The 26,473-nt window shown below is 38.1% G+C and overlaps 1 protein-coding gene across 1 annotated transcript in view; it reads right to left on the reverse strand.

Moving 5' to 3' along the window:
• LOC112254952 (plexin-A1) overlaps positions 1-26,473 on the reverse strand; it is a 402,693-nt gene that overhangs the window by 99,185 nt on the left and 277,035 nt on the right. The window contains 1 exon segment of the mRNA XM_042324754.1: positions 4,926-5,022. Coding sequence (XP_042180688.1) covers positions 4,926-5,022 — 97 coding nt within the window.

Below are 26,473 nucleotides of genomic sequence, written 5' to 3' on the forward strand. Positions count from 1 at the left end.
GGATACACTCTACAAGAGAGCCAAGGCAATGGTTAGGTATGTGAAGGATGATCAAGTTATAGCAGCAATCTACCTCACCAAGCAAAGTGAGAAGAATAAGAGCGCCACATTTTAGCCGACCAGCAACACCAGTTGGGGTGGTGTTGGCATCATGTTTGACAGTCTCCTGGAGGGGATATAGTCTCTCCAATAAACGGCCATATCACAGTTTGCCGATATGGACAGCTCCATCAAGAGGATCATACTGGATGATGTATTTTGGGAGAGAGTGGTAAGCAGCCGGAAACTCCTGAAACCTATAGCAGCAGCTATTGCACTGATTGAAGAAGACAATGCCATCCTGTCTGATATTCAGACTCTACTTGCAGATGTAAGAAGAAGAAAATCCATATTGCCCTGCCCACTTCACTGTTGTTCCAAGCAGGGGAAACTGCAGTTCTGAAATACATCACAAAGCTTGAAGACGTCTGCCTGAAGCCCATACACCCACAGAGTACATGTTGGACCCCAAGTATGCTGGCAAGAGCATCCTGTCTGGTGCAGAGATCAACAAGGCCTATGGTGTCATCACGACCGTGTCTCGCCATCTTGGCCTGGATGAGGGCAAGGTTCTTGGCAGTCTGGTGAAGTACACTTCCAAGCAAGGGCTTTGGGATGGAGATGCAATATGGCAGTCGTGCCAACATATCTCATCAGCCACCTGGTGGAAGGGACTTTGTGGATCTGAGGCTCTTTCCCCTGCTGCCTCCATCATCCACCAAATCCCACCAACATCAACCGCCTCAGAGCGGAACTGGTCCTTGTTTAGGAACACACAAACCAAAGCACGCAACAGGCTGACCAATACAATGGTTGAAAAATTAGTTGCCATCCGGGCAAATTTGAGTCTTTTTGAGCCTGACAACAAGCCACCCTCAACAAGGTTGGAAAGTGACAGTGAAGATGAGGCCTCAGAGTCTGATGTTCAAGAGGTGGACATTGAGGAGGTCCAGGGAGAAGACATGGAAGCCTAAGAGGAAGACAACCAAAGCTTTAGTTTCTAGACTATCATTTTACAGATGTTTGAAAATATTTTTGGGAGATGCGATGGATCATTGGGGATCATTCAATATTCCCTTTCTTTTGTTGTTCAGTGAAATCCTCCCATGTGAAGAGTCAACTCTTTTCATTAAAGTTAAATTCGTAACTAAATTGTTTTTATTTCTATTGGAAGGATTTAATCATTTGCAATTATGTCTACTTATTATGAAGTAAAATGTTTATGTTTCTGTCTCCATTTGATAAGGCAAATATATCCAATGCAAAAAACATCTCAATTGAAATGGTATTAATATGCGTATATTTCCACCTCTGAATATTCCCCAAAATGTGTACGCCTACACAAGAGTGATGGTTGCTGACAATGGGCCTCTGTATGCCTATGTAGATATTCAATTAAAATTCAGCCGTTTCCTGCTACATAGTCATTAACAACATTAACAACTTCTACACTGTATTTCTGATCAATTTGATGTGATTTTATTGGACAAAAATGTGCTTTCCTTTCAAAAACAAGGACATTTCTAAGTGACCCCAAACTTTTGAATGGTAGTGTACACACACACACACACACACACACACACACACACACACACACACACACACACACCAGTCAAAAGTTTGGACACACCTACTTATTCAAGGGTTTTTCTTTATTTGTACTATTTTCTACATTGTAGAATAATAGTGAAGACATCAAAACTATGAAATAACACATATGGAATCATGTAGCAACCAAAAAAGTGTTAAACAAATCAAGATATATTTTATATTTGAGATTCTTCAAAGTAGCCACCCTTTGCCTTGATGACAGCTTTGAATAAAACATTTTTATATGCACTGAAGCGAAGCTCTACTTCAAATGACCACAATAATTTGACAGAGGAATAGTTTTCAGCCCCTCAAATCCCATTGGTCACGATTTAACTTGAAAGCAACCATGGGCCAATTAAATGATACTAAATGAGTGATTTAATTACATTTACATATCAGGAATTAAGCGAGGGAGCACCATTAGATGGTTATCTTAGTTAAAATGAGGATGAGAGAGAGAGAGAGAGAGAGAGACAGAGACAAAGAGACAAAGACAGAGACAGAGAGACAAAGAGAGAGACATAGATAGAGAGAGACACAGAGAGAGAGACAGAGACAAGAGACAGAGAGAGAGAGAGAGACCAGTTCTAGTCCTCGGTCTGCTTGGCTGGAGAAAAACCCTGTACCAGTCTCCCCTCCCAACCTGTCTAACACTACCCAACTCACCCACTCCTCACCACCCCCACCCATCCTCCATATTGAGATGCATTGTACTCACTACTCAGGCATTGTGACATTCTGGTACATTGTGTCTGGGTCTGTATTGTGGTGGGCTTTGGCTGCAGAGGCATTAGCAAACATTTCCCTAAATGTGACATTATCTTATATCTTGCATCACAGCAGGAGCCCCTGCTTTTACAACCCCCCGCTGCCATGGCGACAACAACAACAGCAAAATGATGGCCGTTATTAAGGCTACACAATTTCACTAGTAATTATCTGTGGAAGAAAACTTCTTTTTTTTCCTACTCCCTAGTTGTGTGTTTAATCACTATCCACCGTCTATGGATTGGTGCGCTAAACACACACGTACAGCACATTCAGAACCTATTCAGACCCCTTCCCTTTTTCCAAATGTTTTAAGTTACAGCCTTATTCTAATATTAATTAAATATATACACATATTATCAATCTACACACAATACCCCAAACCTCACAATATGACAAAGTGAAAACAGGTTTTCTGAATGATTTGCAAATGTATTAAAAATAAAAACAGAAATAACTTATTTACATAAGTATTCAGACTCTTTGCTAAGAGACTCATGTGCATCCTGTTTCCACTGAACATCCTTGATGTTTCTACAACTTTATTGGAGTTCACCTGTGGTAACTTCAATTGATTGGACATGATTTGGAAAGGCACACAACAGACTATATAAGGTCAAACAGCTGACAGTGCATGTCAGAGCAAAAACCGAACAGTGAGGTCCGAGACAGGATTGTGTTGAGGCACAGATCTGGGGAAGGGTACCAAAAAGATTGAAGAACCCCAACACCACAGTGGCCTCCATCATTCTTAAATGGAAGAAGTTTGGAACCACCAAGACTCTTTCTAGAGCAGGCCACCCAAGCAAACTGAGAAATCAGGGGAGAGGGCCTTGGTCAGGGAGTTGACCAAGAACCTGATGGTCACTCTGACAGACCTCCAGAGTTCCTCTGTGGAGATGGGAGAACCTTCCAGAAGGACAGCCATCTCTGCAGCACTCCACCAATCTTGCCTTTATGGTAGAGTAGCCAGACGATAGCCACTCCTCAATAAAAGGCACATGACAGCCTGCTTGGAGTTTGCCAAAAGGCACTAAAGGACTCAGACCATGAGAAACAAGATTCTATGGTCTGATGAAACCAAGATAGAACCATTTGGCCTGAATGTCAAGCGTCACGACTGGAGGAAACCTGGCACCATCCCTACGGTGAAGCATGGTGGTGGCAGCATCATACAGGGGGATGTGTTTTCAGCGGCAGGGACTGGGAGACTAGTCAGGATCGAGGGAAAGTTACAGAGAGATCCTTGATGAAAACCTGTTCCAGAGCACTCAGGACCTCAGACTGGGGTTCAACTTCGAACAGGACAACGACCCTAAGCACACTGCCAAGACCACGCAGGAGTGGCTTCGGGACAAGTCTCAATGTCCTTGGGTGGCCCAGCCAGAGCGCGGACTTGAACCCGATCAAACATCTTTGGACACCTGAAAATAGCTGTGCAGCGACTCTCCCAATCCAAGCTGACAGAGCTCGAGAGGATCTGCAGAGAAGAATGGGAGAAACTCCTCAAATACAGGTGTGCCAAGGTTGTAGCGTCATACCCAAGAAGACTTGAGGCTTTAATTGCTTGCAAATATGCTTCAACAAAGTACTGAGAAAAAGGGTTTGAATACTTATGTAAATGTTATATTTCAGTTTTTTAAATTTGCCAACATTCATAAAAAACGGATTTTGCTTTGTACATTTTGCAATGTATTGAGTGCACATTGATGAGGGAAAATGTTTTTAAAAATCCATTTTAGAATAAGGCTGTAACGTAACAAAATGTGGAAAAAGTCCAGGGGCCTGAATACTTTCTGAATACACAAACACATGAAGGCATGCACACATGTACACACACATACATCTACTTGCTGCCTCGGTAATTGAGTTTAAAAAAGTGAAGACATCACAAGAGTGTAAAGTGACTGTCTAGTCCTGAGGCTGTGAGTAAATGTGTGTGTGTGTGTGTGTGTGTGTGTGCGCATAACATGTGCATGCACTATTGCCTTTCTAAATCGCACACAAGGGCTGTATGGCACTGTAGTTTCGAATCGATTTTGCACATGCAACACAGTTGCCATCCACACAGTTGCCATCCACACAGTTGTATTTTACCATGGCGGAAACTTAGCCAGCTATTTAGAAAGTATATTTGAACGATATAGCGTGTCAAAGCCAGAATATCACTTCCAGACTTAGCTTTCCCTAGCCCTTTTTGGTCACACTATAAATGATTTAACATGCAGTGGTAGCTTACATAAAACTCAATCTCCATGCTACTGCCCTCTCTGTGGCCGTTTACTCATGTGGCTAGAGTGCCTTGGTTAAGTGAAGCTCCCACAACACATCAGGCAAACAGTGACAATAAGTGAAAGAAAATTCTTCTGGCATACCACAAGACTGTGTTAACCCTCGGAGCTAAAGCCCAGGCATTTGCTTGGGGAGCTAACACACGTCTTCAGATCGTATGAGTGTTGTTCAACAAACCATTTGCTGTATAACAAGAGAGTGCTTACCCCTCTGAGCTAAAGCCTAGTGCTTACCTTGGATGTTGAAGGGGTTGTCGATGACAAAGTTGCCGTTCCACACCACAGATAGGTCCACGGGCAGGTCACTGATGTCATTACCCTCATAGTTATACTGAAACCATAGAAACACAGTAACGATAAGTTCAACTATAATGGTGTTATTTTGTTATAATGTTGTTAAAATGCCCCTGATGTTCAACTGACCCATTGTTGTTGCTGTCAGTTTATGGTGTGTATTTTTTATCAGTGAACCTCGCCTGAAAACACATTTCCATTTGGGGACAATAACGTTTGAACTGAACTGAACTATTGCGATGCCTTCATTTCTGTTTGGATTATTCACTTTTTTGTCTGAAAAGTTGATGAATAAAAACAAGTTTTATACAATAATTACACTAATATCCGTTTCTAGGTTTTACATTTGTGTATCATTCATGGCTCATTTGAATATAAAGCACACAAGCATAATAGACTAATAATAGAAGTACATTGGCCATCTCTTGTTTCTCTCAGCAAATACATGCTCATTTAATAGGATAGAGTTAGAGGGCAGCCTGGAAATCCAAGAACAAGTGCCATGATATGTTTTTAATAATCAAGTTCTTAATATTATTGTAGATGATTAATAGGAGTAATCCTTCTTGTTCAACATGTCTCTCTCAAGCACACATCCTAGACCAGAACTCCTACTCTAAGACACTTTCTGAATACAGAATCTGGGCAACAGATAAAAGGCATGTAAGCATCTAACTACGACCTATGACCACAAGACAACATATTTGATCCATCTATCTGCCACTATCGGCAAAATTATAGAGTGGCACTCGGTTTACTAATTTTAACATTGCGGTCCAGTCATTTCACATAATATGCCATAATATCACATAGTAGGCCGTCACTGTAAATAAGAGTTTGCTTTTATCTGACTTGCAAAAAAATGTAAATCTGTAAAAGTAAACACGACACAGCAACGTGCATACAGCAGATAAGGATGCATGCACACAGCAATGTCACAGTCCATGATTGGTTGGTTCATTCATTCACCACATTGTGATTGGACAATTGTATTTCTGTCTACAGACTCTAAAATCAAATTAATATTCACAGCATACTTAAAAAATAAAAGTCATACTTTTGGACTGATCTTGAAAGACTTCTTGAACATTTCCAGGCATATTTTTGAGAGAAATATTACTTATTTAAAAGGCATTATATATTTATTGGGCAACTTTACTCAGGGTGAATGCAATGCTCACCAACATTTATGCAACTTTCATACAACTTTTCAGTGGTAAAGTATGTTAGCTTCTATAAGGGCTCCAGTACTGTAGCAGAGTTTTCAGTGGTAAGGTATGTTAGCTTCTATAAGGGCTCCAGTACTGTAGCAGAGTTTTCAGTGGTAAGGTATGTTAGCTTCTATATGGGCTCCAGTACTGTAGCAGAGTTTTCAGTGGTAAGGTATGTTAGCTTCTATAAGGGCTCCAGTACTGTAGCAGAGTTTTCAGTGGTAAGGTATGTTAGCTTCTATATGGACTCCAGTACTGTAGCAGAGTTTTCAGTGGTAAGGCATGTTAGCTTCTTTTTGGACTCCAGTAATGTAGCAGAGTTTTCAGTGGTAAGGTATGTTAGCTTCTATAAGGGCTCCAGTACTGTAGCAGAGTTTTCAGTGGTAAGGCATGTTAGCTTCTATATGGACTCCAGTACTGTAGCAGAGTTTTCAGTGGTAAGGTATGTTAGCTTCTATTTGGACTCCAGTAATGTAGCAGAGTTTTCAGTGGTAAGGTATGTTAGCTTCTATAAGGGCTCCAGTACTGTAGCAGAGTTTTCAGTGGTAAGGCATGTTAGCTTCTTTTTGGACTCCAGTAATGTAGCAGAGTTTTCAGTGGTAAGGTATGTTAGCTTCTATAAGGGCTCCAGTACTGTAGCAGAGTTTTCAGTGGTAAGGCATGTTAGCTTCTATAAGGGCTCCAGTACTGTAGCAGAGTTTTCAGTGGTAAGGTATGTTAGCTTCTATATGGACTCCAGTAATGTAGCAGAGTTTTCAGTGGTAAGGCATGTTAGCTTCTATAAGGGCTCCAGTACTGTAGCAGAGTTTTCAGTCGTAAGGCATGTTAGCTTCTATATGGACTCCAGTAATGTAGCAGAGTTTTGACAACCTGGTTAAGACAAGTAAAATAAAAGGGTAGTGAAAGGAGTGAGTGAATAAGAGAGAGAGGAGAGAGAGGAGAGGGAAAGGGAGAGAGAGGAGATGGGGGAGAGAGAGAGGGGAAGTGAGAGAGGGGGAGAGAAGGAGGAGAGAGAGAGGGGGAGAGAGAGAGATCGAGAGACAAAGGACAAGAACAGTTCTGTTGCTGCTTGGCTGGAGAAAAACCCTGCCCCCATACCAGTCTTCGCCTCCCTCCCAGTCTAACACTGCCCAACTCACCCGAGAGAAATATAGGGATATAGTGAGAAAGGAGGAGTAAGAAGAGAAGAGGATGTCTGGAAACAAGGGTCTTGCATGAGACAACCACACCTAGGCATGCCAAGGAACTGTCGGCTTCACAGGATGGAGCGGGAGACAGAGATAAAAGGGTAAGGAGATGGAGCGAGTGTGTGAGAGATAAGAGGAATGCAGAGGGGTGAGAGAGAGAGCGAGAGAGAGGCCCCATCGTCCTCCCGAAAAACCAATCAGAATATGGAATGACTGCAGGCACACACATACACAGTTTTAGCTGCCAAATCACCAGGGTGATTCAGGTTTGTCCCCCCACACAGGGACCTACTGTGGAGATGGGATGTAGAGGTCTGTTGTAGTGAAGACATGCACACCTCCCTGATACATTACTGACATCAGTATTTATTCATAGCAGGGTGGGGTGCCGTAAAGGGTAAGAGAGGGGGGCAGATCGTTTAGGCCTTATAAGCACAATTCCCTCTCACCTACTGATTAAAGTTGAATCACTCCCGTGCCTCACAATAGTCAATCAAAGACAACACACACCTTCAAAATCAATCCCAGAACGACAGCAAATGACCTTGTGAAGATGCTGGAGGAAACAGGTACAAAAGTATCTATATCCACAGTAAAACGAGTCCCATATCAACATAACCTGAAAGGTTGCTCAGCAAGGAAGAAGCCACTGCTCAAAAACCGCCATAAAAAAGCCAGACCACGGTTTGCAACTGCACATGGGGACAAAGATCGTACTTTTTGCAGAAATGTCCTCTGGTCTGATGAAACTAAAAATACAACTCTTTGGCCATAATGACCATCATTATGTTTGGAGGAAAAAGGGGGAGGATTGCAAGCTGAAGAACACCATCCCAATCATGAAGCACGGGTGTGGTAGCATCATGTTGTGGGGTTGCTTTGCAGCAGATGGGACTGGTGTGCTCCACAAAATAGATCGCATCATGAGGTTGGAAAATTATGTGGATATATTGAAGCAACATCTCAAGGCATCAGTCGGGAAGTTAAAGCTTGGTTGCAAATGTCTTCCAAATGGACAATGACCCCAAGCATACCTCCAAAGTTGTGGCAAAATGGCTTATAAGGACAACAAAGTCAAGGTATTGCAGTGGCCATCTCAAAGCCCTGACCTCAATCCTATAGAACATTTGTGGGCAGAATTGAAAAAGCATGTGCAAGCAAGGAGGCCTACAAACCTGACTCAGTTACACCAGCTCTGTCAGGAGGAATGGGCCAAAATTCACCCAACTTATTGTGGAAAGCTTGTGGTAGGCTACCCAAAAAGTTTGACAGAAGTTAAACAATTTAAAGGCAATGCTACCAAATACTAATTGAGTGTATGTAAACTTCTGACCCACTGGGAATGTGATGAAAGAAACAAAAGCTGAAATAATTCATTCTCTCTACTATTATTCTGGCTTCAAATTTTTAAAATAAAGTGGGGATCCTAACTGACCTAAGACAGGGCATTTTTATTAGGATTAAATGTCAGGAATTGTGAACAACTGAGTTGAAATGTATTTGGTTAAGGTGTATGTACACTCCCGACTTCCGAGCGAGCAAATCAGTGACCCTCTGTCTCAGTATGTGTAGCGTATCTATCTGATGCTGGCTGGTCAGAAAGAGTATGACATTGTTGCCGCCTGTAGCTTTGAATGCAAGGAAAGCCACAGAACATTTTGCCTAGCTTGATAAAAAAAAGTATAAAACAAAAGCCAATCAGCTTTGAGGTATACTAAGTGTACTCATATGTAAATGGTCCTGGCGCACCAAAGAAAGTGTCAAGGGAAGCCAATTTGGATTTGGATTAACACCAATCACACCAAATCAAAAGCAAAATGTCATTGACAGAAACAACTTGAATTGTTGCATCTCCTTGTGTGGTTGTCCTCCGGAGGCTAGCTTGCTACAATTAGCCATTTCCTAAATTATCCATGGATGGAGCTAGGGATTGGACTTCGGGTTATACTTAGTTCTCCATACTGGCCAATGATTAACCTCTCTAGGGTAGGGGGCTGCATTCAGAATTTTGGATGACAAGCATGCCCAAATTAAACGGCCTGCTACTCGGGCCCAGAAGATATGATATGCATATAACTGGTAGATTAGGATAGAAAACACTCTCAAGTTTCCAAAACTGTTATAATAGTGTCTGTAATAGTAATAATAGTGTCTGTGAGTATAACAGAGATTTAGCAGGCGAAAACCTGAGAAAAATCCATTCAGGAAGTAGTTATTTGTTTTGTTTTGTAGTTTTATATTCAATGCAATTACAGTATCCATTGACTTAGGACTCCATTTACAGTTCCTATGCCTTCCACTAGATGTCAACAGTCTTTAGAAATCGTTCAGGCTTGTATTCTTATAAATGAGGGAGTAAGACCAGTCTGAACGAGTGGACGCTAACGTGTCGCAGAGTTTTTTCAGGCGCATGTGCATTTCTTGTTTACCTTCTATATTGACGACGTTATTATCCGGTTGAAATATGATAGATCATTTAGGCTAAAATACAACCAGGGGATTGAATATACACATCGTTTGACATGTTTCTATGAACTTTACGGATACAATTTTGATTTTTTTTGTCTGATTGTTTTGACTGAGTTTGAGCCTGTGGATTACTGAAGAAAACACACTAACAAAACTGAGGTTTTTGGATATAAAGAGAATTCATCAAACAAAAGGAACATATATTGAGTAAATTAATGTCTTCTGATTGCCACCATATGAAGATCAAAAGGTATGGGATTAATTTTCTCTCTTTTTCTGAGTTTTCTAACGCTTCTGCTTGGCTGGTTACTGTTTGTAATAATTTGTCAAATGAGCAATGTTCTGGGCTAGGTATGTTCTGGGCTAGGTATGCTTTAGCCGAAAAACATTTTTATAAATATGATACTGGGGTTTGGTTTAACAAGAAGTTAATCTTTAAACCTATGTAAAAATATGTTTTGTTTTCTGAATTTTTATAATGAGCATTTCTGTAATTGAATTTGGCGCTCTGCAACCTCACTGGATGTTGGCCAGACGGGACGCTAGCATCCCACATACCTTAGAGAGGTTAAAGTGGCGATTCTGATCCAACCATGCATTCATGCATTGTGTAGCTAGAAGTAGTAAGTAGGCAAAAGTTAACTAGCTGGCTCATTGTTGCCAATGTAAGGAAGTTAGGCTAGTGAGCAAACATTTTAGCCAGGAGGACTAGGACAACAAAAACTAAAAGTGTATACTGTATGACAGTCATAGACTGTTGAGGCAACCTGAAAGAAGAGGATGGAATTGGTGTTTCAATACATGTGGTGTAAGTCAATGTTTTTTTTCTACTTGCACGCACACAAACACACACACACACACACACACACACATAAATCAGAACCATGGAGACTGAGAGAGATAGATTGAGGGAGTCAAAGAGGGAGAAAGCGCCACTTGCCCCTCCTTTTCCTCTGACAGAGACAGAATGAAGGAAGAAGCAGATAGGAAAGGAAAAGGAAGAAGAGGGAAAATAGACAGAAACCAGAACAGTAGACTAGATACAGAAGCTGAACAGTAGTAAACTAGATACAGAAGCGTAGTAGACTAGAAACAGAACAGTAGTAGACTAGAAACAGAACAGTAGTAGACTAGATACAGAACAGTAGTAAACTAGATACAGAAGCGTAGTAGACTAGAAACAGAACAGTAGTAGACTAGAAACAGAACAGTAGTAGACTAGAAACAGAACAGTAGTAGACTAGAAACAGAACAGTAGTAGACTAGATACAGAAACAGAACAGTAGTAGACTAGATACAGAAACAGAACAGTAGTAAACTAGATACAGAAGCTGAACAGTAGTAGACTAGATATAGAAACAGAACAGTAGTAGACTAGATACAGAAACAGAACAGTAGTAAACTAGATACAGAAGAACAGTAAGACTAGATACAGAAACAGAACAGTAGTAGACTAGATACAGAAACAGAACAGTAGTAGACTAGATACAGAAACAGAACAGTAGTAGACTAGATACAGAAGAACAGTAGTAGACTAGATACAGAACAGTAGTAGACTAGATACAGAACAGTAGTAGACTAGATACAGATACAGAACAGTAGTAGACTAGATACAGAACAGAAGTAGTAGACTAGATACAGATACAGAACAGTAGTAGACTAGATACAGAAACAGAACAGTAGTAGACTAGATACAGAACAGTAGTAGACTAGATACAGAAACAGAACAGTAGTAGACTAGATACAGAAACAGAACAGTAGTAAACTAGATACAGAAGCTGAACAGTAGTAGACTAGATATAGAAACAGAACAGTAGTAGACTAGATACAGAAACAGAACAGTAGTAAACTAGATACAGAAGCTGAACAGTAGTAGACTAGATACAGAAACAGAACAGTAGTAGACTAGACACAGAAACAGAACAGTAGTAGACTAGATACAGAACAGTAGTAGGCTAGATACAGAACAGTAGTAGACTAGATACAGAAGCTGAACAGTAGTAGACTAGATACAGAAACAGAACAGTAGTAGACTAGATACAGAACAGTAGTAGACTAGACAGAACAGAACAGAGACTAGCTACAGAAACAGAACAGTAGTAGACTAGATACAGAAACAGAACAGTAGTAGACTAGATACAGATACAGAACAGTAGTAGACTAGATACAGATACAGAACAGTAGTAGACTAGATACAGATACAGAACAGTAGTAGACTAGATACAGAAACAGAACAGTAGTAAACTAGATACAGAAGCTGAACAGTAGTAGACTAGAAACAGAACAGTAGTAGACTAGATACAGAAACAGAACAGTAGTAGACTAGATACAGAAACAGAACAGTAGTAAACTAGATACAGAAGCTGAACAGTAGTAGACTAGATACAGAAACAGAACAGTAGTAGACTAGACACAGAAACAGAACAGTAGTAGACTAGATACAGAACAGTAGTAGACTAGATACAGAACAGTAGTAGACTAGATACAGAACAGTAGTAGACTAGATACAGAACAGTAGTAGACTAGATACAGAAGCTGAACAGTAGTAGACTAGATACAGAAACAGAACAGTAGTAGACTAGACACAGAAACAGAACAGTAGTAGACTAGATACAGAACAGTAGTAGACTAGATACAGAACAGTAGTAGACTAGATACAGAACAGTAGTAGACTAGATACAGAAACAGAACAGTAGTAGACTAGAAACAGAAACAGAACAGTAGTAGACTAGATACAGAAACAGAACAGTAGTAGACTAGAAACAGAAACAGAACAGTAGTAGACTAGATACAGAACAGTAGTAGACTAGATACAGAAACAGAACAGTAGTAGACTAGATACAGAAACAGAAAGTAGTAGACTAGAAACAGAACAGTAGTAGACTAGAAACAGAACAGTAGTAGACTAGATACAGAACAGTAGTAGACTAGATACAGAAACAGAACAGTAGTAGACTAGATACAGAAACAGAACAGTAGTAGACTAGAAACAGATACAGAACAGTAGTAGACTAGATACAGAAACAGAACAGTAGTAGACTAGAAACAGAAACACAGTAGACTAGATACAGAAACAGAACAGTAGTAGACTAGATACAGATACAGAACAGTAGTAGACTAGATACAGAAACAGAACAGTAGACTAGATACAGAAACAGAACAGTAGTAGACTAGATACAGAACAGTAGTAGACTAGATACAGAAGAGTAGTAGACTAGAAACAGAAACAGCAGTAGTAGACTAGAAACAGAACAGTAGTAGACTAGAAACAGAACAGTAGTAGACTAGATACAGAAACAGAACAGTAGACTAGATACAGAAACAGAACAGTAGTAGACTACAGAAACAGAACAGTAGTAGACTAGATACAGAACAGTAGTAGACTAGATATAGAAACAGACAGTAGTAGACTAGAAACAGAACAGTAGTAGACTAGATACAGAACAGTAGTAGACTAGATATAGAAACAGACAGTAGTAGACTAGAAACAGAACAGTAGTAGACTAGATACAGAACAGTAGTAGACTAGATACAGAAACAGAACAGTAGTAGACTAGATACAGAAGAGTAGTAGACTAGAAACAGAACAGTAGTAGACTAGATACAGAAGCGTAGTAGACTAGATACAGAAGCGTAGTAGACTAGAAACAGAACAGTAGTAGACTAGATACAGAACAGTAGTAGACTAGATACAGAAACAGAACAGTAGTAGACTAGAAACAGAACAGTAGACTAGATACAGAAGCAGAACAGTAGTAGACTAGAAACAGAACAGTAGTAGACTAGATACAGAACAGTAGTAGACTAGATACAGAAACAGAACAGTAGTAGACTAGATACAGAAACAGAACAGTAGTAGACTAGATACAGAAACAGAACAGTAGTAGACTAGATACAGAAACAGAACAGTAGTAGACTAGATACAGAAACAGAACAGTAGTAGACTAGAAACAGAAACAGAACAGTAGTAGACTAGATACAGAACAGTAGTAGACTAGAAACAGAAACAGAACAGTAGTAGACTAGATACAGAACAGTAGTAGACTAGATACAGAAACAGAACAGTAGTAGACTAGATACAGAAACAGAACAGTAGTAGACTACAGAAACAGAGTAGACAGAAACAGAACAGTAGTAGACTAGATACAGAAACAGAACAGTAGTAGACTAGATACAGAAACAGAACAGTAGTAGACTAGATACAGAACAGTAGTAGACTAGAAACAGAAACAGAACAGTAGTAGACTAGATACAGAACAGTAGTAGACTAGATACAGAAACAGAACAGTAGTAGACTAGAAACAGAAACAGAACAGTAGTAGACTAGATACAGAACAGTAGTAGACTAGAAACAGAAACAGAACAGTAGTAGACTAGATACAGAACAGTAGTAGACTAGATACAGAAACAGAACAGTAGTAGACTAGATACAGAAACAGAACAGTAGTAGACTAGAAACAGAAACAGAACAGTAGTAGACTAGATACAGAACAGTAGTAAACTAAATACAGAAACAGAACAGTAGTAGACTAGATACAGAAACAGAACAGCAGTAGACTAGAAACAGAAACAGAACAGCAGTAGACTAGATACAGAAACAGAACAGTAGTAGACTAGATACAGAAACAGAACAGTAGTAGACTAGATACAGAAACAGAACAGATACAGAACATTAGTAGACTAGAAACAGAAACAGAAGAGTAGTAGACTTGATACGGAACAGTAGTAGACTAGATACAGAACATTAGTAGACTAGAAACAGAAACAGAACAGTAGTAGACTAGATACAGAAACAGAACAGTAGTAGACTAGATACAGAAACAGAACAGTAGTAGACTAGATACAGAAACAGAACAGTAGTAGACTAGATACAGAAACAGAACAGTAGTAGACTAGATACAGATACAGAACAGTAGTAGACTAGATACAGAAGGGTAGTAGACTAGAAACAGAACAGCAGTAGACTAGATACAGAAACAGAACAGTAGTAGACTAGATACAGATACAGAACAGTAGTAGACTAGATACAGAACAGCAGTAGACTAGATACAGAAACAGAACATTAGTAGACTAGATACAGAAACAGAACAGTAGTAGACTAGATACAGAAACAGAACAGTAGTAGACTAGATACAGAAACAGAACAGTAGTAGACTAGATACAGAAACAGAACAGTAGTAGACTAGATACAGAAACAGAACAGTAGTAGACTAGATACAGAAACAGAACAGTAGTAGACTAGATACAGAAACAGAACAGTAGTAGACTAGATACAGAACACAGAACAGTAGTAGACTAGATACAGAAACAGAACAGTAGTAGACTAGATACAGAAACAGAACAGTAGTAAACTAGATACAGAAACAGAACAGTAGTAGACTAGATACAGAAACAGAACAGTAGTAGACTAGATACAGAAACAGAACAGTAGTAGACTAGATACAGAAACAGAACAGTAGTAGACTAGATAGACTAGAAACAGAAACAGAACAGTAGTAGACTAGATACAGAAACAGAACAGTAGTAGACTAGATACAGAAACAGAACAGTAGTAGACTAGATACAGAAACAGAACAGTAGTAGACTAGATACAGAAACAGAACAGTAGTAGACTAGATACAGAAACAGAACAGTAGTAGACTAGATACAGAAACAGAACAGTAGTAGACTAGATACAGAAACAGAACAGTAGTAGACTAGATACAGAAACAGAACAGTAGTAGACTAGATACAGAAACAGAACAGCAGTAAACTAGATACAGAAACAGAACAGTAGTAGACTAGATACAGATACAGAACAGCAGTAAACTAGATACAGAAACAGAACAGTAGTAGACTAGATACAGAACAGTAGTAGACTACAGATAGACTAGAAACAGAACTAGATTAGTAGACTAGATACAGAAACAGAACAGTAGTAGACTAGATACAGAAACAGAACAGTAGTAGACTAGATACAGAAACAGAACAGTAGTAGACTAGATACAGATACAGAACAGTAGTAGACTAGATACAGAAACAGAACAGTAGTAGACTAGATACAGAAACAGAACAGTAGTAGACTAGATACAGAAACAGAACAGTAGTAGACTAGATACAGAAACAGAACAGTAGTAGACTAGATACAGAAACAGAACAGTAGTAGACTAGATACAGAAACAGAACAGTAGTAGACTAGATACAGACAGAACAGAACAGATAGAAACAGAGATACAGAAACAGAACAGTAGTAGACTAGATACAGAAACAGAACAGTAGTAGACTAGATACAGAAACAGAACAGTAGTAGACTAGATACAGAAACAGAACATTAGTAGACTAGATACAGAACAGTAGTAGACTAGATACAGAACAGCAGTAGACTAGATACAGAAACAGAACATTAGTAGACTAGATACAGAAACAGAACAGTAGTAGACTAGATACAGATACAGAACAGTAGTAGACTAGATACAGAACATTAGTAGACTAGAAACAGAAACAGAACAGTAGTAGACTAGATACAGAAACAGAACAGTAGTAGACTAGATACAGAAACAGAACAGTAGTAGACTAGATACAGAAACAGAACAGTAGTAGACTAGATACAGAAACAGAACAGTAGTAGACTAGATACAGAAACAGAACAGTAGTAGACTAGATACAGAAACAGAACAGTAGTAGACTAGATACAGATACAGAACAGTAGTAGACTAGATACAGACACAGAACAGTAGTAGACTAGATACAGATACAGAACAGTAGTAGACTAGATACAGATACAGAACAGTAGTAGACTAGATACAGAAACAGAACAGCAGTAGACTAGATACAGAAACAGAACAGAAACAGAACAGAACAGATTAGTAGACTAGATACAGAAACAGAACAGTAGTAGACTAGATACAGATACAGAACAGTAGTAGACTAGATACAGAACATTAGTAGACTAGATACAGAAACAGAACAGTAGTAGACTAGATACAGAAACAGAACAGTAGTAGACTAGATACAGAAACAGAACAGTAGTAGACTAGATACAGAAACAGAACAGTAGTAGACTAGATACAGAAACAGAACTAGAAACTAGAAACAGAACAGTAGTAGACTAGATACAGAAACAGAACAGTAGTAGACTAGATACAGAACACAGTAGACTAGATACAGAAACAGAACAGTAGTTAGTACAGAACTAGATACAGAAACAGAACAGTAGTAGACTAGATACAGAAACAGAACAGTAGTAGACTAGATACAGAAACAGAACAGTAGTAGACTAGATACAGAAACAGAACAGTAGTAGACTAGATACAGAAACAGAAAGTAGTAGACTAGTAGAAACAGAACAGTAGTAGACTAGATACAGAAACAGAACAGTAGTAGACTAGATACAGAAACAGAACAGTAGTAGACTAGATACAGAAACAGAACAGTAGTAGACTAGATACAGAAACAGAACAGTAGTAGACTAGATACAGAAACAGAACAGTAGTAGACTAGATACAGAAACAGAACAGTAGTAGACTAGATACAGAAACAGAACAGTAGTAGACTAGATACAGAAACAGAACAGTAGTAGACTAGATACAGAAACAGAACAGTAGTAGACTAGATACAGAAACAGAACAGTAGTAGACTAGATACAGAAACAGAACAGTAGTAGACTAGATACAGAAACAGACTAACAGAACAGTAGTAGACTAGATACAGAAACAGAACAGTAGTAGACTAGATACAGAAACAGAACAGTAGTAGACTAGATACAGAAACAGAACAGTAGTAGACTAGATACAGAAACAGAACAGTAGTAGACTACAGATACAGAACAGTAGTAGACTAGATACAGAAACAGAACAGTAGTAGACTAGATACAGAACAGTAGTAGACTAGATACAGAACAGAACAGTAGTAGACTAGATACAGAAACAGAACAGTAGTAGACTAGATACAGATACAGAAACAGAACAGTAGTAGACTAGATACAGAAACAGAACAGTAGTAGACTAGATACAGAACAGAACAGTAGTAGACTAGATACAGAAACAGAACAGTAGTAGACTAGATACAGAAACAGAACAGTAGTAGACTAGATACAGAAACAGAACAGTAGTAGACTAGATACAGAAACAGAACAGTAGTAGACTAGATACAGAAACAGAACAGTAGTAGACTAGATACAGAAACAGAACAGTAGTAGACTAGATACAGAAACAGAAACTAGAACAGAAACAGAACAGTAGTAGACTAGATACAGAAACAGAACAGTAGTAGACTAGATACAGAAACAGAACAGTAGTAGACTAGATACAGAAACAGAACAGTAGTAGACTAGATACAGAAACAGAACAGTAGTAGACTAGATACAGAAACAGAACAGTAGTAGACTAGATACAGAAACAGAACAGAACTAGATACAGAAACAGAACAGTAGTAGACTAGATACAGAAACAGAACAGTAGTAGACTAGATACAGAAACAGAACAGTAGTAGACTAGATACAGAAACAGAACAGAAGTAGACTAGATACAGAAACAGAACAGTAGTAGACTAGAAACAGAAACAGAACAGTAGTAGACTAGATACAGAAACAGAACAGTAGTAGACTAGAAACAGAAACAGAACAGTAGTAGACTAGATACAGAAACAGAACAGTAGTAGACTAGATACAGAACAGAACAGAACTAGATACAGAAACAGAACAGTAGTAGACTAGATACAGAACAGAACAGTAGTAGACTAGATACAGAAACAGAACAGTAGTAGACTAGATACAGAAACAGAACAGTAGTAGACTAGATACAGAAACAGAACAGTAGTAGACTAGATACAGAACACAGAACTAGATAGAAACAGAACTAGACTACAGAAACAGAACAGTAGTAGACTAGATACAGAAACAGAACAGTAGTAGACTAGATACAGAAACAGAACAGTAGTAGACTAGATACAGAAACAGAACAGAAGACTAGAACAGTAGTAGACTAGATACAGAAACAGAACAGTAGTAGACTAGATACAGAAACAGAACAGTAGTAGACTAGATACAGAAACAGAACAGTAGTAGACTAGATACAGAAACAGAACAGACTAGATACAGAACAGAACAGTAGTAGACTAGATACAGAAACAGAACAGTAGTAGACTAGATACAGAAACAGAACAGTAGTAGACTAGATACAGAAACAGAACAGTAGTAGACTAGATACAGAAACAGAACACTAGAAACAGACTAGAGACTAGAAACAGAACAGTAGTAGACTAGATACAGAAACAGAACATTAGTAGACTAGATACAGAAACAGAACAGTAGTAGTAGACAGATACAGAACAGTAGTAGACTAGAACAGAACACAGTAGACTAGATACAGAAACAGAACAGTAGTAGACTAGATACAGAAACAGAACAGAAACAGAACAGTAGTAGACTAGATACAGAACAGAACAGTAGACTAGATACAGAAACAGAACAGTAGTAGACTAGATACAGAAACAGAACAGTAGTAGACTAGATACAGAAACAGAACAGTAGTAGACTAGATACAGAAACAGAACAGTAGTAGACTAGATACAGAAACAGAACAGTAGTAGACTAGATACAGAACAGAACAGTAGTAGACTAGATACAGAAACAGAACAGTAGTAGACTAGATACAGAAACAGAACAGTAGTAGACTAGATACAGAAACAGAACAGAGTAGACTAGATACAGAAACAGAACAGTAGTAGACTAGATACAGAAACAGAACAGTAGTAGACTAGATACAGAAACAGAACAGTAGTAGACTAGATACAGAAACAGAACAGTAGTAGACTAGAAACAGAAACAGAACAGTAGTAGACTAGATACAGAAACAGAACAGTAGTAGACTAGATACAGAAACAGAACAGTAGTAGACTAGATACAGAAACAGAACAGTAGTAGACTAGATACAGAAACAGAACAGTAGTAGACTAGATACAGAAACAGAACATTAGTAGACTAGAAACAGAAACAGAACAGTAGTAGACTAGATACAGAACAGTAGTAGACTAGATACAGAAACAGAACAGTAGTAGACTAGATACAGAAACAGAACAGTAGTAGACTAGATACAGAAACAGAACAGTAGTAGACTAGATACAGAAACAGAACAGTAGTAGACTAGATACAGAACAGAACAGAACAGAAACAGTAGTAGACTAGATACAGAAACAGAACAGTAGACTAGATACAGAAACAGAACAGTAGTAGACTAGATACAGAAACAGAACAGTAGACTAGACTAGAAACAGAACAGTAGTAACTAGATACAGATACAGAACAGTAGTAGACTAGATACAGAAACAGAACAGTAGTAGACTAGATACAGAAACAGAACAGTAGTAGACTAGATACAGAAACAGAACAGTAGTAGACTAGATACAGAGTAACAGAACAGTAGTAGACTAGATACAGAAACAGAACAGTAGTAGACTAGATACAGAAACAGAACAGTAGTAGACTAGATACAGAAACAGAACAGTAGTAGACTAGATACAGAAACAGAACAGTAGTAGACTAGATACAGAAACAGAACAGTAGTAGACTAGATACAGAAACAGAACAGTAGTAGACTAGATACAGAAACAGAACAGTAGTAGACTAGATACAGAAACAGAACAGTAGTAGACTAGATACAGAAACAGAACAGTAGTAGAACTAGATACAGAAACAGAACAGTAGTAGACTAGATACAGAAACAGAACAGTAGTAGACTAGATACAGAAACAGTAGTAACTAGAACAGAAACAGAACAGTAGACTAGATACAGAAACAGAACAGTAGTAGACTAGATACAGAAACAGAACAGAAACAGAACAGTAGTAGACTAGATACAGAAACAGAACAGTAGTAGACTAGATACAGAAACAGTAGTAGACTAGAAACAGAAACAGAACAGTAGTAGACTAGATACAGAACAGTAGTAGACTAGATACAGAAACAGAACAGATACAGAACAGTAGTAGACTAGATACAGAAACAGAACAGTAGTAGACTAGATACAGAAACAGAACAGTAGTAGACTAGATACAGAACATTAGTAGACTAGAAACAGAAACAGAACAGTAGTAGACTAGATACAGAAACAGAACAGTAGTAGACTAGATACAGAAACAGAACAGTAGTAGACTAGATACAGAAACAGAACAGTAGTAGACTAGATACAGAAACAGAACAGTAGTAGACTAGATACAGAAACAGAACAGTAGAACTAGATACAGAAACAGAACAGTAGTAGACTACAGAACACAGAACAGATAGTAGACTAGATACAGAAACAGAACAGTAGTAGACTAGATACAGAACAGTAGTAGACTAGATACAGAAACAGAACAGTAGTAGACTAGATACAGAAACAGAACAGTAGTAGACTAGATACAGAAACAGAACAGTAGTAGACTAGATACAGAAACAGAACAGTAGTAGACTAGATACAGAAGACAGAACAGTAGTAGACTAGATACAGAAACAGAACAGTAGTAGACTAGATACAGAAACAGAACAGTAGTAGACTAGATACAGAACATTAGTAGACTAGATACAGAAACAGAACAGTAGTAGACTAGATACAGAAACAGTAACTAGATACAGAAACAGAACAGTAGACTAGATACAGAAACAGAACAGTAGTAGACTAGATACAGAAACAGAACAGTAGTAGACTAGATACAGAAACAGAACAGTAGTAGACTAGATACAGAAACAGAACAGTAGTAGACTAGATACAGAAACAGAACAGTAGTAGACTAGATACAGAAACAGAACAGTAGTAGACTAGATACAGAAACAGAACAGTAGTAGACTAGATACAGAACACAGAACTAGATACAGAAACAGAACAGTAGTAGACTAGATACAGAAACAGAACAGTAGTAGACTAGATACAGAAACAGAACAGTAGTAGACTAGATACAGAAACAGAACAGTAGTAGACTAGATACAGAAACAGAACAGTAGTAGACTACAGAAACAGAACATAGTAGACTAGAAACAGAACAGTAGTAGACTAGATACAGATACAGATACAGAAACAGAACAGTAGTAACTAGATACAGAAACAGAACAGTAGTAGACTAGATACAGAAACAGAACAGTAGTAGACTAGATACAGAAACAGAACAGTAGTAGACTAGATACAGAAACAGAACAGTAGTAGACTAGATACAGAAACAGAACAGTAGTAGACTAGATACAGAAACAGAACAGTAGTAGACTAGATACAGAAACAGAATACAGAAACAGAACAGTAGTAGACTAGATACAGTAGTAGACTAGATACAGAAACAGAACAGTAGTAGACTAGATACAGAAACAGAACAGTAGTAGACTAGATACAGATACAGAACAGTAGTAGACTAGATACAGATACAGAACAGTAGTAGACTAGATACAGAAACAGAACAGTAGTAGACTAGATACAGAAACAGAACAGTAGTAGACTAGATACAGAAACAGAACAGTAGTAGACTAGATACAGAAACAGAACAGTAGTAGACTAGATACAGAAACAGAACAGTAGTAGACTAGATACAGAAACAGAACAGTAGTAGACTAGAAACAGAAACAGAACAGTAGTAGACTAGATACAGAAACAGAACAGCAGTAGACTAGATACAGAAACAGAACAGTAGTAGACTAGATACAGAAACAGAACAGTAGTAGACTAGATACAGAAACAGAACAGTAGTAGACTAGATACAGAAACAGAACAGTAGTAGACTAGATACAGATACAGAACAGTAGTAGACTAGATACAGAACAGTAGTAGACTAGATACAGAAACAGAACAGTAGTAGACTAGATACAGAAACAGAACAGTAGTAGACTAGATACAGAAACAGAACAGTAGTAGACTAGATACAGAAACAGAACAGTAGTAGACTAGATACAGAAACAGAACAGTAGTAGACTAGATACAGAAACAGAACAGTAGTAGACTAGAAACAGAAACAGAACAGTAGTAGACTAGATACAGAAACAGAACAGTAGTAGACTAGATACAGAAACAGAACAGTAGTAGACTAGATACAGAAACAGAACAGTAGTAGACTAGATACAGAAACAGAACAGTAGTAGACTAGATACAGAAACAGAACAGTAGTAGACTAGAAACAGAAACAGAACATTAGTAGACTAGATACAGAAACAGAACAGTAGTAGACTAGATACAGAAACAGAACAGTAGTAGACTAGATACAGAAACAGAACAGTAGTAGACTAGATACAGAAACAGAACAGTAGTAGACTAGATACAGAAACAGAACAGAACAGTAGTAGACTAGATACAGAAACAGAACAGTAGTAGACTAGATACAGAAACAGAACAGATACAGAAACAGAACAGTAGACTAGATACAGAAACAGAACAGAACAGATACAGAACAGAACAGTAGACTAGATACAGAAACAGAACAGTAGTAGACTACAGAAACAGATACAGAAACAGAACAGTAGTAGACTAGATACAGAAACAGAACAGTAGTAGACTAGATACAGAAACAGAACAGTAGTAGACTAGATACAGAAACAGAACATTAGTAGACTAGAAACAGTAGACTAGATACAAACAGAACAGTAGTAGACTAGATACAGAAACAGAACAGTAGTAGACTAGATACAGAAACAGAACAGTAGATACAGATACAGAACAGTAGTAGACTAGAAACAGAAACAGAACAGTAGTAGACTAGATACAGAAACAGAACAGTAGTAGACTAGATACAGAAACAGAACAGTAGTAGACTAGATACAGAAACAGAACAGTAGTAGACTAGATACAGAAACAGAACAGTAGTAGACTAGATACAGAAACAGAACAGTAGTAGACTAGATACAGAAACAGAACAGTAGTAGACTAGATACAGAAACAGAACAGTAGTAGACTAGATACAGAAACAGAACAGTAGTAGACTAGATACAGAAACAGAACAGTAGTAGACTAGATACAGAAACAGAACATTAGTAGACTAGATACAGAACAGTAGTAGACTAGAAACAGAACAGTAGTAGACTAGATACAGAAACAGAACAGTAGTAGACTAGATACAGAAACAGAACAGTAGTAGACTAGATACAGAAACAGAACAGAAGTAGACTAGATACAGAAACAGAACAGTAGTAGACTAGATACAGAAACAGAACAGTAGTAGACTAGATACAGAAACAGAACAGTAGTAGACTAGATACAGAAACAGAACAGTAGTAGACTAGATACAGAAACAGAACAGTAGTAGACTAGATACAGAAACAGAACAGTAGTAGACTAGATACAGAAACAGAACAGTAGTAGACTAGATACAGAAACAGAACAGTAGTAGACTAGATACAGAAACAGAACAGTAGTAGACTAGATACAGAAACAGAACAGTAGTAGACTAGATACAGAAACAGAACAGTAGTAGACTAGATACAGAAACAGAACAGAAACAGAACAGTAGTAGTAGAAACAGAACAGTAGTAGACTAGATACAGAAACAGAACAGTAGTAGACTAGATACAGAAACAGAACAGTAGTAGACTAGATACAGAAACAGAACAGTAGTAGACTAGATACAGAAACAGAACAGTAGTAGACTAGATACAGAAACAGAACAGTAGTAGACTAGATACAGAAACAGAACAGTAGTAGACTAGATACAGAAACAGAACAGTAGTAGACTAGATACAGAAACAGAACAGTAGTAGACTAGATACAGAAACAGAACAGTAGTAGACTAGAGACAGAAACAGAACAGTAGTAGACTAGATACAGAAACAGAACAGTAGTAGACTAGATACAGAAACAGAACAGTAGTAGACTAGATACAGAAACAGAACAGTAGTAGACTAGATACAGAAACAGAACAGTAGTAGACTAGATACAGAAACAGAACAGTAGTAGACTAGATACAGAAACAGAACAGTAGTAGACTAGATACAGATACAGAACAGTAGTAGACTAGATACAGAACAGCAGTAGACTAGATACAGAAACAGAACATTAGTAGACTAGATACAGAAACAGAACAGTAGTAGACTAGATACAGAACAGTAGTAGACTAGATACAGAAACAGAACAGTAGTAGACTAGATACAGAAACAGAACAGTAGTAGACTAGATACAGAAACAGAACAGTAGTAGACTAGATACAGAAACAGAACATTAGTAGACTAGATACAGAAACAGAACAGTAGTAGACTAGATACAGAACAGTAGTAGACTAGATACAGAAACAGAACAGTAGTAGACTAGATACAGAAACAGAACAGTAGTAGACTAGATACAGAAACAGAACAGTAGTAGACTAGATACAGAAACAGAACATTAGTAAACTAGTAGACTAGATACAGAAACAGAACAGTAGTAGACTAGATACAGAACAGTAGTAGACTAGATACAGAAACAGAACAGTAGTAGACTAGATACAGAAACAGAACAGTAGTAGACTAGATACAGAAACAGAACAGTAGTAGACTAGATACAGAAACAGAACAGTAGTAGACTACAGAAACAGAACAGTAGTAGACAGATACAGAAACAGAACAGTAGTAGACTAGATACAGAAACAGAACAGTAGTAGACTAGATACAGAAACAGAACATAGGGTAAACTAGTAGACTAGATACAGAAACAGAACAGAAACAGTAGACTAGATACAGAAACAGAACAGTAGTAGACTAGATACAGAAACAGAACAGTAGTAGACTAGATACAGAAACAGAACAGTAGTAGACTAGATACAGAAACAGAACAGTAGACTAGTAGACTAGATACAGAAACAGAACAGTAGTAGACTAGAGAAACAGAACAGTAGTAGACTAGATACAGAAACAGAACAGTAGTAGACTAGATACAGAAACAGAACAGTAGTAGACTAGATACAGAAACAGAACAGTAGTAGACTAGATACAGAAACAGAACAGTAGTAGACTAATACTAGAAACAGAACAGTAGTAGACTAGATACAGAAACAGAACAGTAGTAGACTAGATACAGAAACAGAACAGTAGTAGACTAGATACAGAAACAGAACAGTAGTAGACTAGATACAGAAACAGAACAGTAGTAGACTAGATAGAACAGTAGTAGACTACAGAAACAGAACAGTAGTAGACTAGATACAGAAACAGAACAGTAGTAGACTAGATACAGAAACAGAACAGTAGTAGACTAGATACAGAAACAGAACAGTAGTAGACTAGATACAGAAACAGAACAGTAGTAGACTAGATACAGAAACAGAACAGTAGTAGACTAGATACAGAAACAGAACAGTAGTAGACTAGATACAGAAACAGAACAGTAGTAGACTAGATACAGAAACAGAACAGTAGTAGACTAGATACAGAAACAGAACAGTAGTAGACTAGATACAGAAACAGAACAGTAGTAGACTAGATACAGAAACAGAACAGTAGTAGACTAGATACAGAAACAGAACAGTAGTAGACTAGATACAGAAACAGAACAGTAGTAGACTAGATACAGAAACAGAACAGTAGTAGACTAGATACAGAAACAGAACAGTAGTAGACTAGATACAGAAACAGAACAGTAGTAGACTAGATACAGAAACAGAACAGTAGTAGACTAGATACAGAAACAGAACAGTAGTAGACTAGATACAGAAACAGAACAGTAGT

Source organism: Oncorhynchus tshawytscha, linkage group LG07 (assembly GCF_018296145.1).
Source record: "Oncorhynchus tshawytscha isolate Ot180627B linkage group LG07, Otsh_v2.0, whole genome shotgun sequence".
NCBI lineage: Eukaryota > Metazoa > Chordata > Actinopteri > Salmoniformes > Salmonidae > Oncorhynchus > Oncorhynchus tshawytscha.